General features: G+C 44.9%; 1 protein-coding gene across 7 annotated transcripts in view; it reads right to left on the reverse strand.

Annotated features, from left to right (window-relative positions):
- The window catches only part of cpsf6 (cleavage and polyadenylation specific factor 6), a 29675-nt gene extending 15990 nt beyond the window's left edge, over positions 1-13685 (reverse strand). For 4 of the 7 annotated variants that reach the window (XM_069192304.1, XM_069192303.1, XM_069192299.1 and 1 more), the window contains exons 1-6: positions 13576-13685; positions 5117-5326; positions 4299-4402; positions 3823-3968; positions 3151-3327; positions 2735-2848 (exon numbers count right to left, since the gene is read on the reverse strand). In XM_069192304.1, the coding sequence (XP_069048405.1) occupies positions 2735-2848; positions 3151-3327; positions 3823-3968; positions 4299-4402; positions 5117-5326; positions 13576-13635 (811 nt within the window). In that variant the 5' untranslated portion in view covers positions 13636-13685. The remainder of the gene's footprint in view (positions 1-2734; positions 2849-3150; positions 3328-3822; positions 3969-4298; positions 4403-5116; positions 5327-13575) is intronic. The other 3 variants (XM_069192305.1, XM_069192301.1, XM_069192300.1) reach the window with 2 other exon arrangements.
- Positions 13686-14995: the final 1310 nt, after the last annotated feature.

The following is a 14995-nucleotide window of genomic DNA, read 5'->3' on the forward strand; positions in this document are numbered from 1 at the left end:
CCCCAAAAAGGAGTCCAAAGCTCTTTTAAAATAAAACACACCCAGAACAAACCAATAGGGCAAAACTTAAGTTGCCTCCATGAGGCTGCAACTTGGAGTTCCTTTAATACATCTTATCAAGACACTCCATTTATTTCACTTCGCTCTCAATAGACCAACAGACCCAGAGGCAGGTGCACAACACCTTCAAGTCAAGACAATGAAGAAGCATTTAACAGCACTGTAGAGCAATAGGACATATGAAGGAAAGCAAGAGGATAAAACCTGAATGCATTTACGCTCGTAAAAACTTGTAAAAAGTTTCACCTTCATGCAGACATCTGGTCCAGTGTTAGCACAATTGCCCTTTTGCTCCTCTCCTGATATGTAATTCAACATTTTCAAGAGCCTGAGAAGCAACATTTTGTGCAATTTCCCCACAGTGAGCTATACTCACTTAACCTCAGTATTACTTTTCAACCAATCAGCATGTAATCTGACCAAAACACAGCCCCTTGAGGAGGAACACTGCAGGGGTCCTCCACTTGATGAGCATCAAGCTCCATTTCCACACGATCCAGCCTGCCACCTCATATCAAGGCAAATCTTCCAGTTCTGTGGGCTCCGATTCCCACATGCTACAGTACATGTAGTTCTCACTGTCTTGCATTATAGGATCTACTGTCAAACGCAGAAACAAACGACCCACATATTTATTTCATGTGCTGGGGTTCTAGTACCATCACCACTGCTATGTATATAGTCCCAATTCACACTGACGTGCCCACAAGATTCACATGGAGCAGCAGGGTCTTATTTTGCACAATAAACAGGCACGGTATCTCACCCTGTCTTCAATTTCCACAGGTTCTTGTGCACATGCACCAAAGGTCGCTTTCTGAGCAAGACTTCTGTACATCACCGATGTCACCCACCAAGCAGCACCTTAACTTCTTCATTCATTCCTACTCGCCACTGTTACCAAGGCAAAAGGTCAGAGACGCTGCAATGACTATGAAGGGTCCATCACACTAGCGAGTCTCGACTAAATGCTGTCATATCGCTGGTACAGTGTGGTGGTACAAGTTACCCGTCGGCTGAGTTAACTTGAAGGAGATGAGCAACATCTCACAGTGAAAACCATACCATGTGCCAATGATGGAAGATGAGGCCCCTTTACAGCCTTACTACACTTTTGACATACAAGTACTGATCAGACACCACCCTTACTGGCATCAAACCAAGGACTGGGAGCCACAGTTAGCAAAAGAAGAGTCAAGTTGACATTGTTTGCAGTTCAGTGTTGTAGATTGGTGGTTCCTAATTCCGGTCCTAGGGGAACAGCGCAGATATTCCAGTTGGCCACTAAATAGCCTGCGCTAATTGATGACTTAATTCATCTCCTTCCTTGTTTACACTTTTAACTTGGTTCTTCATCAAAAACACCTGACTTCAAGGGTACGGTTTCCAACAGGTTCAGCACACCTCAGATTGTTTTTCCCATATTTCTGACTGAACAGCCCTTACTAATTGACAAACAGAATGATGCTGTAATCGGATACTTCCGCAGTGAGATTTCGTGGTTGAAATTGGATACAATTCAGACATCAAACCTGAAAAAGGACAATTATAAAAGCCAGAAATCGGTACAGGGTTGATGCCAAAGACAAATCCCACTGGACCTATTATGAGCTGTAAGGAAGTTTATCAATACACACCAAAAAAAGAACTGGATTCAATCAGACTGGGACTAAGAATCCGGCCGAAGTACAAGCAGTGCTCCAGAAGGGACCGTGTTCCTCCAGGACCAGGAAGCACTGGTCAATGTAGGGCTTTCAACCATCTTTCCAAGGATTATTAAAGCAGAACAAGGTTGTGGAGGCCTTTTCATAACAGAACCTCATGCAGCACCTATCCAATGAACACATCAAGTCCACCGGTACACGAGCTGGGTGAAAACACCCCAGGAGCCAAAAAGTGACGATAAGACATTCTACATTAATACCACTCCCGCAACTTGTGCCTCCTCAAAAAAAGAAAGCCTCTACATGAGAGATTTCCACCTCACTGCGTTCGTGACAGTGGAACGAGAAAAGGAACAGGGATTATCTTTGCCCGAGCAGCCATAAACCAAACGGCAAGGGGATGCAACTCCATTCGATAGTTTTCTCTATATTTTCTGCTTATAAGCTGCAGCCGAAGGCACATAAAACAGGGATAATTTTGCTTGCTCCTCATCTTAAGCAGAATCTGGGCTTTGGAAAGGAAGGGGCATCAATGATCCTCTCAAAACTATAGTGAACATGCACAGATTTCAGTCATGCGTGTCGTGGTCTAGTGTGCGCAGACGGCTGAGGACAAAATGGCCTTAGCACGACACTCCAACTCAAGAAACGGCAAAGCGACACGGAATCGCAGAAAGAGAACAATACATTAGGAGGCCACTTCTCGACATCCTTACCACAGCAGAGACACAGGAAATAATTACAGCCTCTTTTAATATCCTGCCAACATCAGTGCGGACCAGCAGGTCCATCACATGTATGAGCTGCTGGCTGAAGAAAATCATCTTTTCTTCCCCCATTTGAAAGAGCTCCACTGTGCACCTGTCTAGCCCACTGACCTACCACTCTCACCCGGCACAAATCACCACCCCTCCAAGACAGCGTAAAGACGGGAGTCAGTTCTTGACTCCGCAAAGCGAGGGGGGTTGACTCTTAACAGAACACTATCAATAGGAGATGAGGCGTTTCACCTCTGGGTCGCCAGTTCGCATCCCGCCCAGGCTGGAAGCAATTGAAACTCATTTCCATCAGATGGCTGTCCTGGTGCCTATGGGAAATGAGTTGGGGTGGTCTCAGCCCAGATCCTAGTGGAAGAAAAACCATAATCACAACTGGCGCCTTCTCTGGCAGGAACACACAGAGGAGCCAAGGCAAAACCAAAAACCAAAAAAAAAAAAAACGGTGGGGGGAAAAAAAAAGATGGGCCAGCTGGCTGGACCACCCTCACACCCCCATAGAGGGTGGCCCCACCAAAGCAGGGTGGGAGACGTTAACGGACTTGTGGGTTAAGCTCTCTCCTGGTGGAGCTGGGGGGGGGGGCGGCTCTCTCACGAAACGCTACCCCGCACACGTCCTCTCTGCGTGTGTGTCCGGTGCCCCTGGTTACCTGGGAAAGGAGGAGGTGGGCCTCCAGGTCCCACAGGCCCAGGAAAGCGGTCTCCCCCGGGCCCCGGGGGGCCAGGGAAGCGACCCCTCCCTCGGCCACCCATGGCAAACGCTGCTCGTGAGGAGGCTCCGGGCGGGCCGGCCTTGCCTTCGCCAGACATCTGTCCCGACTGCGTAGCTGGAAAGGAAACCGAAATTAAATTCGAAGTCTTGCAGAGTCAACGCCGTCCCCGAACTCCCTAAAACCACACTGTGCCGAATTGTCTGCAGTCCATGCAGAAAAGCCACGAAAACCAACACGAAGGACTAATTTTTCACTGCGGGTACATGCGTATAAAGGATTTTTAACCGTTCTGCACATGGATACACCTCTAAATGGGTCAGTTGCACCCTAAGCGATACCATACAGTGCGACAAGTTTTAAGCATGATTTCACATTACAGCTAAAAACAATTACTGCCAATTCACCTCTCAACATACATTCGAATTAAGAGCAGGAACATTTCAACAAACTCATTTTGCAGCTTTGAAACGGATAAACGGCTACTTTTTGGAAGCCTGGACTATGAGATGTACAGTAGCACGGATGGAAAACTGGTATCAAAGACACAGTTTCTTTCTAGCATTACTGCAGTTTTGTTGAATGCGCAAGTCCTGCCTGCTATCGACATACTTTTCCTGGATTGCATTTCAAACTGACTCAGTGACTGTTTGTTACAGGGAGTAACGATGGGGTTCTGCCCGTGGAGTTCCCTTTTCGACAGCAGGTCCATCAGCTTCCTGGACGAGGCCTCCGATCCCACACAGACCAGGGCGAACCTGAAGAGGCAGGACAAGCCGTCAGAAACACCGCACTGGCAAAACTCAAGCTGCGAGCTCCCGTTCCTAAACTCTGGGAACCCAAGACTCCTGGCTGGGAACAATCATGGTGAAACACGGAGCTCTTGCTCTCCTGTCTTTTTTTTTCCTCTTTCGCCCGACTTGAAAAACTGAACAGTCTTACAGAGTGCGGCCCGTCTCATACGTAGACGCTGAACGTGCACCAGAAACAAAGACTGCCTCCATCACACAGCACTAGATAAAAATGGGAGCTTGTTGACCAAGTTCCTGACTGTGCAAGACTGAAGTGCGCTCAGAGAATAACCTTACCCCTTCGACTGGCCGTTGGCTCTGTTTTCGAAGAACTTGATCTCCAACACGTCATTTATCCCAACTGAGCGAATGGCGTCAGTCAAGTCCTCATCTGTTGTCCACTGACACGACAGAAAGACAAAACTTGATAAATTCGCATCGGCGCTTTGGCTGCTGTTGTATAACAAGGACTCTCTACACGAACAAAAAAAAATGTACACATTTTTAAAAAATACTGTTAGAGAGCACAACCCCCAGTGGACCGTGTTGCCAAGAAACCGCTGGAGAAACGAGCTGCTGCTGCTCTCGGTCACGTCACCAGTTGGCCAGGTGACAGTGTGAAAAGCAGGAGGTCTGTCAATCTGCTGGGTGGCAGCACAGATCACTGCTCTGCAGTGCGCACTCACCAGAGGCCCGGGAGACAGACGCAACCGACTTAAGGACAAAAGGAACTGGGAGTTTGAAGAACTGTTTGTAAAGCATCACAAAAGTGAGACCAGGCTTGAGAAGAAATCGTGGAAGAAAGAATGAATTGTTTATTATGAGGCCAGCGAGCGTCTAAGCTGGCGGGCTGCGACAGTAACTTTATCAGGACCTTCAGTCGGTAGCTCTGGAGGAGCTTAGGGTTTTGTTTGGTCTATCTTCGGTTTGGGCCGTTTTCTTTGTCCCTTGCACTGTGAATAAAGCATCTCACAGCCCTGCACGTGTGGACCTGCCTATTTTTATCACCCCGCTGCGTCGGGCCCAGTGGGGCGGCGCCCTACTGCTACGCGGCTGGTAAAGACCCCCAGGGGCCCACGCTGCGAGAGACAGCGCGGACGGGGAGCGACGCGCACCCATGTCAGGTTGCCGATGTACAGGGCGATCCTCTTGCCGGTGTAGGTGTAGACGACGTTGGCGGGGGGGCCCTTGCCCCCGTCGTCGCCCACGGCCGGGGGCAGGTTGTCCAGGTAGTCGCGGTCCTCTGGGGCGTCCCCATTATTGGCAGATGGCGAGATGACGTCGTCGTACAGGTCTATCTGTTCGTGGACGTTATACTCCGCTTCCTGTGGCACGGGGAAAAAAAAACAACAACGAGGAGACAAAGCATGAAACACTGGCCAAGGCAGCATTCGCCGCTCCATAATCCGGGTTTGTTCTCCAGACCCAAGACCGCCAACTTTTTCCCGGCCCACATGGATAAATAAAGCTTTTTCGGCACCCCTCCCTCCACCGACCCGAGAACTGTACAATTTAAGATTTGAAATTAAACTTGCTTCAATGTTTGACCCTACTTCGCCTCAAAAGGCGCAAAATCGCGTTATCCTGCCAGGAACAGATGACCTTAAAAACCCCAGGCGCTCGTTCGGCTGCGCAGAGACACGGCCCTTTTTTAATGTCCATCAAACATGAAAACCTGAATCTGCACCACGTGAGGCTCTCCCATGTGAACAGGCTCTGAGCACATCCCCGGTCGTGTGTGCGCTGGGGCTAGACAACACCTCAGACACGCCACAAAACCTGTCCAGTAAAACCTCTGTTTCAAGGAAAGGCTCCAACATTCCTGATCTCTATCCAGACCCCCAAAATACCGCACATCTGCTAAAATAAACAGAAAGTGCCCGTTAAATATATGTCCAGTACCGATATTTTCTATGACTCAATAGTATTGAACCATGACCAGTAGATGATTCTAGTGATTGTGACTTATTACATTCGCCACATGCAGATGAGTAAATGTGAAGAAATTTGGTAAAGATGTTGTTGTTGACTGATATAAAGGCTTCAGCAAAGAACCACAAACAAATGTGCAGTGATATAAGAAAAAGCAGGTCAAACTAAATATAGAAATATTCATTACAGCACTGCAATAATTTAAAAGTAAAAATGTAATGCTTATGGGCACACCGTGTAATAAATACACATATGTATTTATGTAATGGATTCATTACAAACTTGTGACGTTGGAGTAACTATGTACTCACATCCAGTTTCCCAGTCTGTTCACACTCTTGGCAGCAACAGCATACCGAACCTTCAGTATGATACACTACAGCACTTGTCACTGCTAATTCACCGTTTCACTCATTAAACAATTATGTGCAGTATTGTTGCAATCTGAATGCGTATCATTTCCTATACTGTAGTCCAGTAGCTGTAACATACACTTTATAATTTAGCAATCATCAAAAACAGACACCCCTTCACCCCTGTTAGTTTATTAAATAAAGGTTTTACTGTATATAGAGAATAAATTAGATTTCAGAAATCGCACAGCACCACCGTTACTACTTGAAGGCTCAGTGTGGGAGAAACACTGGATCCGAGTGTCACAGGACGCTCAGCCCTGTTTATTCACTGCCTGCTCATCAGTCACATTTACACTAGGAGTCTAGGTCCTCACGCCTCCAACTTAACAAAACCTCCCAAACAGAAGCTTCAAATCACAAAAAACTGAGAGAAGTTTCCACAGAATATTAAAATGCTAAGGAGAATTTTGACTTTGGTCAGACCAAACTTGCGAGTTCAATTATTCTATTTGCTTATAAAGTGTACAGGTAGAACCAGATAAGGTTTTATTACACAAACATGATGGCATTACAACTCAATGCTCGTAAGACTAACCCTTTTTAATATTACATATTAAAAGTGTTGTCATCTTCCTAATTATCACAAGTATAAAAATCACAGGCAATATTGTCTTTTGGGATTCAATTCATATTAACAAAACTGCATGTGTGGTTTACATTTCTCCATTTTAGGTTTTGTAGCCTACAATTTTAGGTTAGCGTTTTTATTTTATGTTCTTATACTCTTTAGTGTTTTAATTTAGGTTCTGTAAAAAGAAGGCAGGTGGAGACACAAAAGAATTTCCCAGAGAGCAATGGGGCTTTGACCAGCTGTCCGCAGTCAGCTGACCAATTGGAAGCGGACACCCGATTGGGTGACTATAAAACCAGGAAGCATGAGACAACCAGGTTAGTCTCTGACCTCTAGGAGCTGAGAAGATGGCAGGAGGAGGGACAGAGAAATTGCATGAAAACAGAGCAACAGATGAGCCCAAGAAATCAGCTTTTTTTTTTTTTTACACTGTCTCAAATAAAATCTGATTTTGTTCTATAACTGTAATGCATTGATCTCCCTACTGTCTTATATTTTTTTTAATGAAAAAACACTGCTATTTTAAAAAGCACACAGAACGCACAAGGTTTTACTGTGTTTTGAAGGCCCTACTGACTTGGTAATCTATGACTGTACTCCAGGGTAAGTAGGGTCACCTTCTGGTCAGGATTTAAAGCAAGTGGAAAAGCTTACCAATAGAGACTGAAACCATTCTATACCGCAGATCCTTTAACATACTGCTAATCCTAGACTTAACTGTAGAAATATGCTGCGGACGACCCCTCACTCTCAAAAATATGGCAGGTTCCAAAACGGCCCATTTTGGTAGTTAGCAGTTTTCCGGTTTTAGATGTTTCTTGAAAAATGCCAGAATAACAGCTTTAACCACAGGACTCGATATTGTTCCCCACTCCCACAACCTTTTGTGTAAGTGCCCCCATGTCTTGGTTTTAAATGCACTTCCACATGTCCTCCTCTTGTGTCTTCAGTTCATCTTTTGCTGTTCTCTTTGAAGAAGTGCTCTGTGCTGACTTTGTCAAAGCCTTTGAATACCTATATCTGGTCGCCTTGAAGTCTTCGCCGCTTGAGATTAAAAAGGTTCATTTTGGGGAATTACAGGGCAGCTGTGAAAGGACAAGGATCTAGTGCTTCAAAGGATTAAGGTTTCTGCACGTTTCCATTTCACAACCCGTGACGATTAGCAGGGGCAGACCTTGCAACCTGTCTCCATTGCGCAGGCCTCTCAACTCTTTGGATCAATTACCTACCAAACAGGCTATATGGGCCTAATGGCCTTATCTCATTTAGATAAGATAAGATCACTTTCTTGGCCATATACAATTTCTCTATTAGGACTTCGTCTTTTCGCACACCCCAACTTGCTCTCCACGAGAGTTACAGAAATCCTCCTGGTAATCCATCACCTTTATCAAGAACTTACAAAACTTTTCCGAGCATTCAGGATATTTTTAAATGTTGCAAAATTCTGGAGGGATTCAACTCAAAAGCTGTAAACCATATCTCATGTTTGAGCTTCGTTCCTCAGGAACTTCAAATCCAGAACCAAGCAGTTCTGCAGCTATCCTGAAGCTATCCATGCTCACAGTTATAAAATTATTGAATTAACTGGTAAATTCGTGGATTCTATTTTCACTGTAATGTAACATCGTATTGTATTTTGTATATAAGGTGTGTTATTTTTCTTTCTTGTATCTTATTTTTAGTTCACCACAAATTAACCTGAAAACCTAACCTAAAAAGTTGCTCTGACAATCAAGTCGACTGACTTTAAACAGTGTTAACTTTTCTTCTTGCTTTAGTTACCATGGCTACAGATTGTGTTTTTCCTGACTCGCCAAGCAGATGCTCATTCTATGTCTAGTACTAAAAGTGGAATAGCCGACACCAATTTTAACAGTCCGTAGAACTGACCACAGTTATCAAGATATTGAGGCTGTTTAATTGCAGTCCTGCCAATTTGCAGTTTCTGCTTAAATCCTTGTAACCTCCCACTGCCTATGTAAAGCTGCAGAGCACAACTACAACAGTCATAAATGAGGCACTATTTGACTCCTTGCCAGAAGCAACAATACTAGGGCCTCTGAATACTTGGGGAGAGTCTCAACCATTAGCAAGCCCTTGTGCGTCACCCCCCCCACACACACAAAAGTTAAAAACAGACACCGGGGTCTCCTGTAAAGAACTGGGCTCACAACGACACATCTGGCACCCAGCAACATGGTTTTGGGCGGGTCCGACATTTGTCTGCAGCCACAAATTTAATAAGATTTTCTGAAGGCTGTGAATCTAGGAAATATTCTAGATTCACCTTTTTGTGGTGAAACTGATCTATGTGAGCATCATAAAGCAGTTCCCTTAATTCACAATATAAACTGATAAATATTCCGGCGGCATGACAAAGGTACATTCAGACATCTGACGAATCGCCTGCTGTGGAAGGTGCCGTCAGTCATCGGGAAGCTGGACAAACGGTGCATGTTTTGCAGCAGGTTGCCAACTTGTGGGGATCCCAGGGCTCAATACAGCACCTCGCAGTCACCTGTGCTCTTCCTAGATCTAGACCATGGCCCATCCCTGATCACTGTATTCTCCTGACAGGCTAGGAACAGCTGACACTGAAAACCCCATATTGCAAACAACAGCGTGCTTCCCTAGTATAATCTTGAAAAAAGAAAAAACAGCACACAAATGAAAGTGCCGTAAGTTGCTGCATTTTTCTCTCTTCGTTTTCACCCGACGTGTCTTTCAGTAGGTTTTGCTAATGAAAGTGATTTACTACTGATGCAACAAAGTCACTACCGAGTATCACAGTGCATGAAGAGCAAGCAATTCCTCCAAATGGCAATAAAACACATGTCGGCAATATACAGGTTTTGGATACAATATTTTACTTAACACTGCACATAGAATAAATCTGTTTTTGCTCACAAGACAGTTTTAATCTCTTTTAAACATGTTCGGAGAACAGCAGGTCTTTAAAGAGTAGAAGAATGAACTGGGGAAGTAGGGTCCAGGGGTGGTCAGGATTCTGGACTCATAACAGGAAGGTTGCGGGTTCGAATCCCAGGTGACACACTGCTATTGTACCCTTGAGCACAGTACTTGGCCTCAATACAAAGCTGTTTAAATGAGTGTACGTGAAAGTTACAATGGATAAAAGCATCAGCCGAATAAATCAGTAGTAGAGAGAACTAGTAAAAAAAATAGGATAAGTTAAGATAGAAATACAAGAAGCAAACAGCTTGCAGTCATCAGTGGGAAGGGTCATAACAGGTACCAATTCACCCGCAACAACACACACTTTCATAAAGGTTTAGAAACGTTGACAATCCAGTTCTGATTTTCCTGTTAAACTTCAGGCAAGTGCTTCCTCCCTGCAGCCTGCAGTAACCCAAGATCTTCAAAGCCACCAAGTTAAAGGTTGTCCAGAACACAACAGCAAGCACACCAGGGTTTCCCTTGTCCTGACATCTCGCAGTACTTGTCTGAAGTTCACAGTCTGAACACGTCATTGCGCAGTTCCATCAAATCTGTCTGCTGATCGAGTCGGATAGGAAACCGCTTATTTTACTTCACTTAAGAGGGCAGCCACAAATTATCATAAGCCTGATCTGTATATTTCTGAAACAACCACACGACAGTGCAGATAATTCCGCTCCATTATAAAATGCTTTATGAATGCTTACAAAAACGCTCTGAAGCTTGTGTGCCCTGTGTGCACTAATGTAACACAGAACCTGGAACTAAAGACATTTAACCTGCAATACATCACTTATTCAGCACTGGGCAGGGCATGTCTAAAAGAACCCACGTTCGACACCAAATGTTTGAACAGGCCTCTTCACAAGTGACTTTTCAGATTTCTGAAATACTGACAGTAAACCAGAGTGAACTGAGGCCTACCAAAGTACGCACGTCCAGTTTGAAGCAGTCACTGTCTTATATGAAATGCAGTACTAATAAAGACCACCGGAAGGATAGTAATGTCCCCTGTGGACATGGTATGTCCTTTCCCAGCACGTTATTCTGACCTACAGTATTTCTGTCTTCATGCGATACACCCCTTCCAAAAAAGCAGTTTGCTGAAAATCAGGCCGGATGTCCAGCCTTAGGATTACCGCGCCAGGCCACCTGTCATCTCGAGTGTGAATATGCCAACGCAAATGCTGAGCCTTCATCGGATTTTACTAAGGACCAGCAGCGTCGAGTCCTAGTCCCCCAGAATATTGTTAGCTGCAAAAGTAAGATGTTTAGAAGGCATGAGTTTCTATAGTGTGGCAACGACATTAACCCTGTCAAAAAGCCCTGCTTAAAAACACCCGCCTCACTCATGACCCCCAGGTCCAGCCCGTTGTAACATTGTGCTTCCCTGTTCGCCGAATATCTGCCATAACCAGGAGGGCTGAGCTGTGAATATACAGAAGCTCTCCAGCTTCCCAGGGCTGAGAGGGCAGTGTTTACAAACCTCAGTGCAGGTGAGGCCAAAGTCTGCACAAAGACTAAGGAAGGAGTACCACCCCCAAGGAAGGAAAGAATAAACAAGTGAAAGGACAATTTAGTCTCTGATCAGCCTTGGGATCGAGTCTGGGGTAGGGGTGGGGGGGTGTTTACAATGTGGAGGTTGCATCTCCCCCCCCCGGAGCTCGGCGACGAAGTCGCCCATACGTGTGCACCCTACTATAGACCTGCAAACCCCCCAGAGCTCGGTCTCCACCTTGTGACCTTCGCTTCCAAGAGTCCAGTCTGCCACAGCTCTCACCACCTTTCTGAAGATGGACGGACAGAGGGAAACTAACCCCGCTGCCCGATCTAATTCCAATCGCGGCGGAATGCAATAAATGCTTAACTATAAAGCACCCTGAACAAAGTTTTGACTTGTGATAATCTGATGAGTACTGGACACTGCGTAAGTGTATCAGTGTATTATTCAGTCCCCCCCACCCCCCAAAAGAACGAATACTCTCCATCCGCCACACCCCAATAAAATTGGAGGCAGCACAACTCGATAACACACGGAAGTACTGCAGTACCAAAACGCAACACACTGCTAAGAATGAGCTCTGCACTCCGAGACCTAAATCACCGCCACCGAGGTGGGAACGCACTTCAATCGCTTTCACGCTTTAGAAGCCGCAGGCGCGCAAACCATCACGACGTACCGCACATTTTAAAAATGTCTTTTCCCAGCACAATTATTCACCCAGATGCGCCCGGCTGAAATTATACACTCTCGGAACTCTTCGTACAGTAACTTCGGGGATTCAGCTCCCGGCGCAATTGGGATCTCACAACGAACAAACACAAACCTTAGATGTTAAATCTGAGGGCGCGGGACGCAATCAGAAATCCCCACAGTACACAGTCCTTTGAGACCGATCACTCCTGGACAGTGTGCATGAAAATTCTTTTCAGAAACGGCCTGGGCTGATGCCTACATAACCTAAACCACTAACTGTGAGAAGTTTTAAGATGACTTCAACGACAGCAGGTCTGCAATTGAAACCCGTACAAAAACTACCTTGATTTTCTGGTACCGAGAACAATAGCATTTTGAAAAGCACGCCAACCCAGTAAGGAAAGTCACGATTTCAAGTTAAAGGCTGTAATGAGACGCTTCAAACGAGCTCTTAGCAGACAGAAAACGCCCCCCCCCCCCAACTCCGTTCCAAGTATTTAAGAAAGACCCCCAATTTAATTTACAGCTCACAGAACAAATCTATGCAACAAGATTCTCAGTGCGATCGCTGCAAACGCTTAATGAAAGTTAAGACGAAAATGTGTCTCAGCAAAAATAAGATTTGGGTCTACTTTATACGTTGCACAAAAATACTTAATAAATGTTGAACATGCAAATTGAGTATCATGCATTCCGAAACGTGCGAACAACCGAAGAAACGCCAAAATAATTTTGAGCACATCTTAATGTGTCCATGAAAGTATTACACGCTGAAAACATCACCCTCAGAACTAAACAAAAGGAAGCACGAAAATGTCAGCGGCGCCAAAAATTATCGCAATTAATAAAAACGGTGCACGTGGTGTTTACGTCGCAAGAGTGCTATATTTTAAATTTCGTCAACATCACGTTACGTCTGAGGGGTCATATTACACTGGGATCGCTTACAGCTTCAAAGCATGCAAACAAAAACAAAAGGTCAGCTACACGCACCGTTTTAATTCTAGCCCTGTGAATACTTAATGCTTTAAATGAACGGTGATCAGACTCCGGCGAGGCGGGAAGGGGGGGGTATTTCTAAGCCCGGACATTTGCTCCCCGAGGACGTGCACGTCCCCGCGCGGCTCACGAGCAAGGCCTCAGCCCGCGACACAAACAATGGAAGCGCTCCCACGCGCCGCGCCGCCCGCCGCCGCCGCCGCTCGTTCTCTCTGCTCCTCCGGGAAACTCCGGCGGGGCGCAGCGCCGAAAGACTGGGCTCACCTCCCCCGGCTCGTTAAGGGCACCGAAAATCCAGGGTGCTGGGCCCTTCGCTTATATAACCCTTTAATCTAAAAAAAAAACACTCCCTCGAGGTCTTTCTCTGAACAAAAATAGAAATCCTTTCTATAAAGGTGCATTAAACAAACCCAAACACGGCTGTCCTTTTTACGGTCTTCCAAACGAAATTGCAATTCTGCATTACGCACCGAGAGGATAACAATAATGCATGCTCACCTGATTAAACTCCTCGCCAACATCCGCGTAGATGTCGATGTGATCCACACCGTCGGCCATTTTCCACTCTTACCTCCTCCTCCGACTGGCTTGAACCAGAATAAAACTGCTAACAGGAAAACACTGCGCGTCACATCCGACGGTCGGCCAAACACAGAAGAGAGGAGGAGGGTGTAAAGACTTCGGCTCTTTTTTTTTTGACTAAGCGTAACAAGTTGCTGCTTTTTAACTTGGTTACGATAACAGAACTTCACAAACTATTCTCAATTATGCAATTTAGGAGATGTCGATACCGGCTCGCTAAATATTCTCTTTAGGCAAATCAAGGTCATAGTGTGAAATTCTGGAAAATTATCTAAAATGCACAGTTATAATTATTAATTTAGGTGGCGCCGTTAATCCAACATGTACATGCAAAAATGTACACGTGAACGATAAAATATGAATAACATGATAATAAAATGATGTGATAAGAGCACACGACCCACATAATCAAATATACAAAATAAGAACCATTTTTAAATCAGTTTTACTAAAGCAATAATACCACAATGCACAGGGACAGATATTATTGTATACTGTATGTAATGGGCTCACGAATTCTCCAGTAGACCTAACAGTAACATTCCACACAGTCGTATAAGCACTATCGTGTGGTACAGTTCCTTTCTGGGGTACAATAGATGACGATTCTTAAAAAAAGGTTCGGTTATTTTAATGTTTCATAATACATGAGCGCATGGATTAAAATATTGATCGAATTGTTATGGAATATTGGTGTCAAGACTTTACAGGCAAATTTATAATAATCTATAATTTGCACAGCGGTGTGTAGTGAAGACTATCGTACAATCTTGTGTCCAGCGATTGTAGGATCGATTCTAAAAATACATCAAAGAAGTAACGAGTTTAAGTAATTTTTCCACAAGGTGGTGCACGGTGATCATGGACATCTACGGCCAACATTTTCACATTTGTTCGTATGTTCATAAACGGACCCCTTTCAGGGCTGTTTTTTATAAGATCACTTTATTAGCCATATACAATTTCTTGCATTACGAATTCATCTTTTCGCATACCCCAGCTTGCTTTCCATGAGACACACAGACATGGAGAGAAGCTTGGGGTCAGGGCTTACTATTTCAAACATGACAGAGCGAAACTCTTTGTATTTTGAAGACGGCTTTTGTACATTTCACCTAAAGAATTTATCGTGACCTAATTGCCCATGGTATAGTTTCAGAGAGTCTAGTTACAGAAGACCCTAAACCCTAAAAATTATGATCAAGAAATCCAGGAGTCGAGTTAATTTGCACCTGGGAAAATATCGGTAAATGTAGCACAAAACAAAAGAGGTGTAGTCCTGCTAGGAATCTCAGAGCAGTTCCCTGAAATAAGTGCCCCATTATTTGCAAAATGC

The sequence above is a fragment of the Lepisosteus oculatus genome, chromosome 7 (assembly GCF_040954835.1).
Source record: "Lepisosteus oculatus isolate fLepOcu1 chromosome 7, fLepOcu1.hap2, whole genome shotgun sequence".
NCBI lineage: Eukaryota > Metazoa > Chordata > Actinopteri > Semionotiformes > Lepisosteidae > Lepisosteus > Lepisosteus oculatus.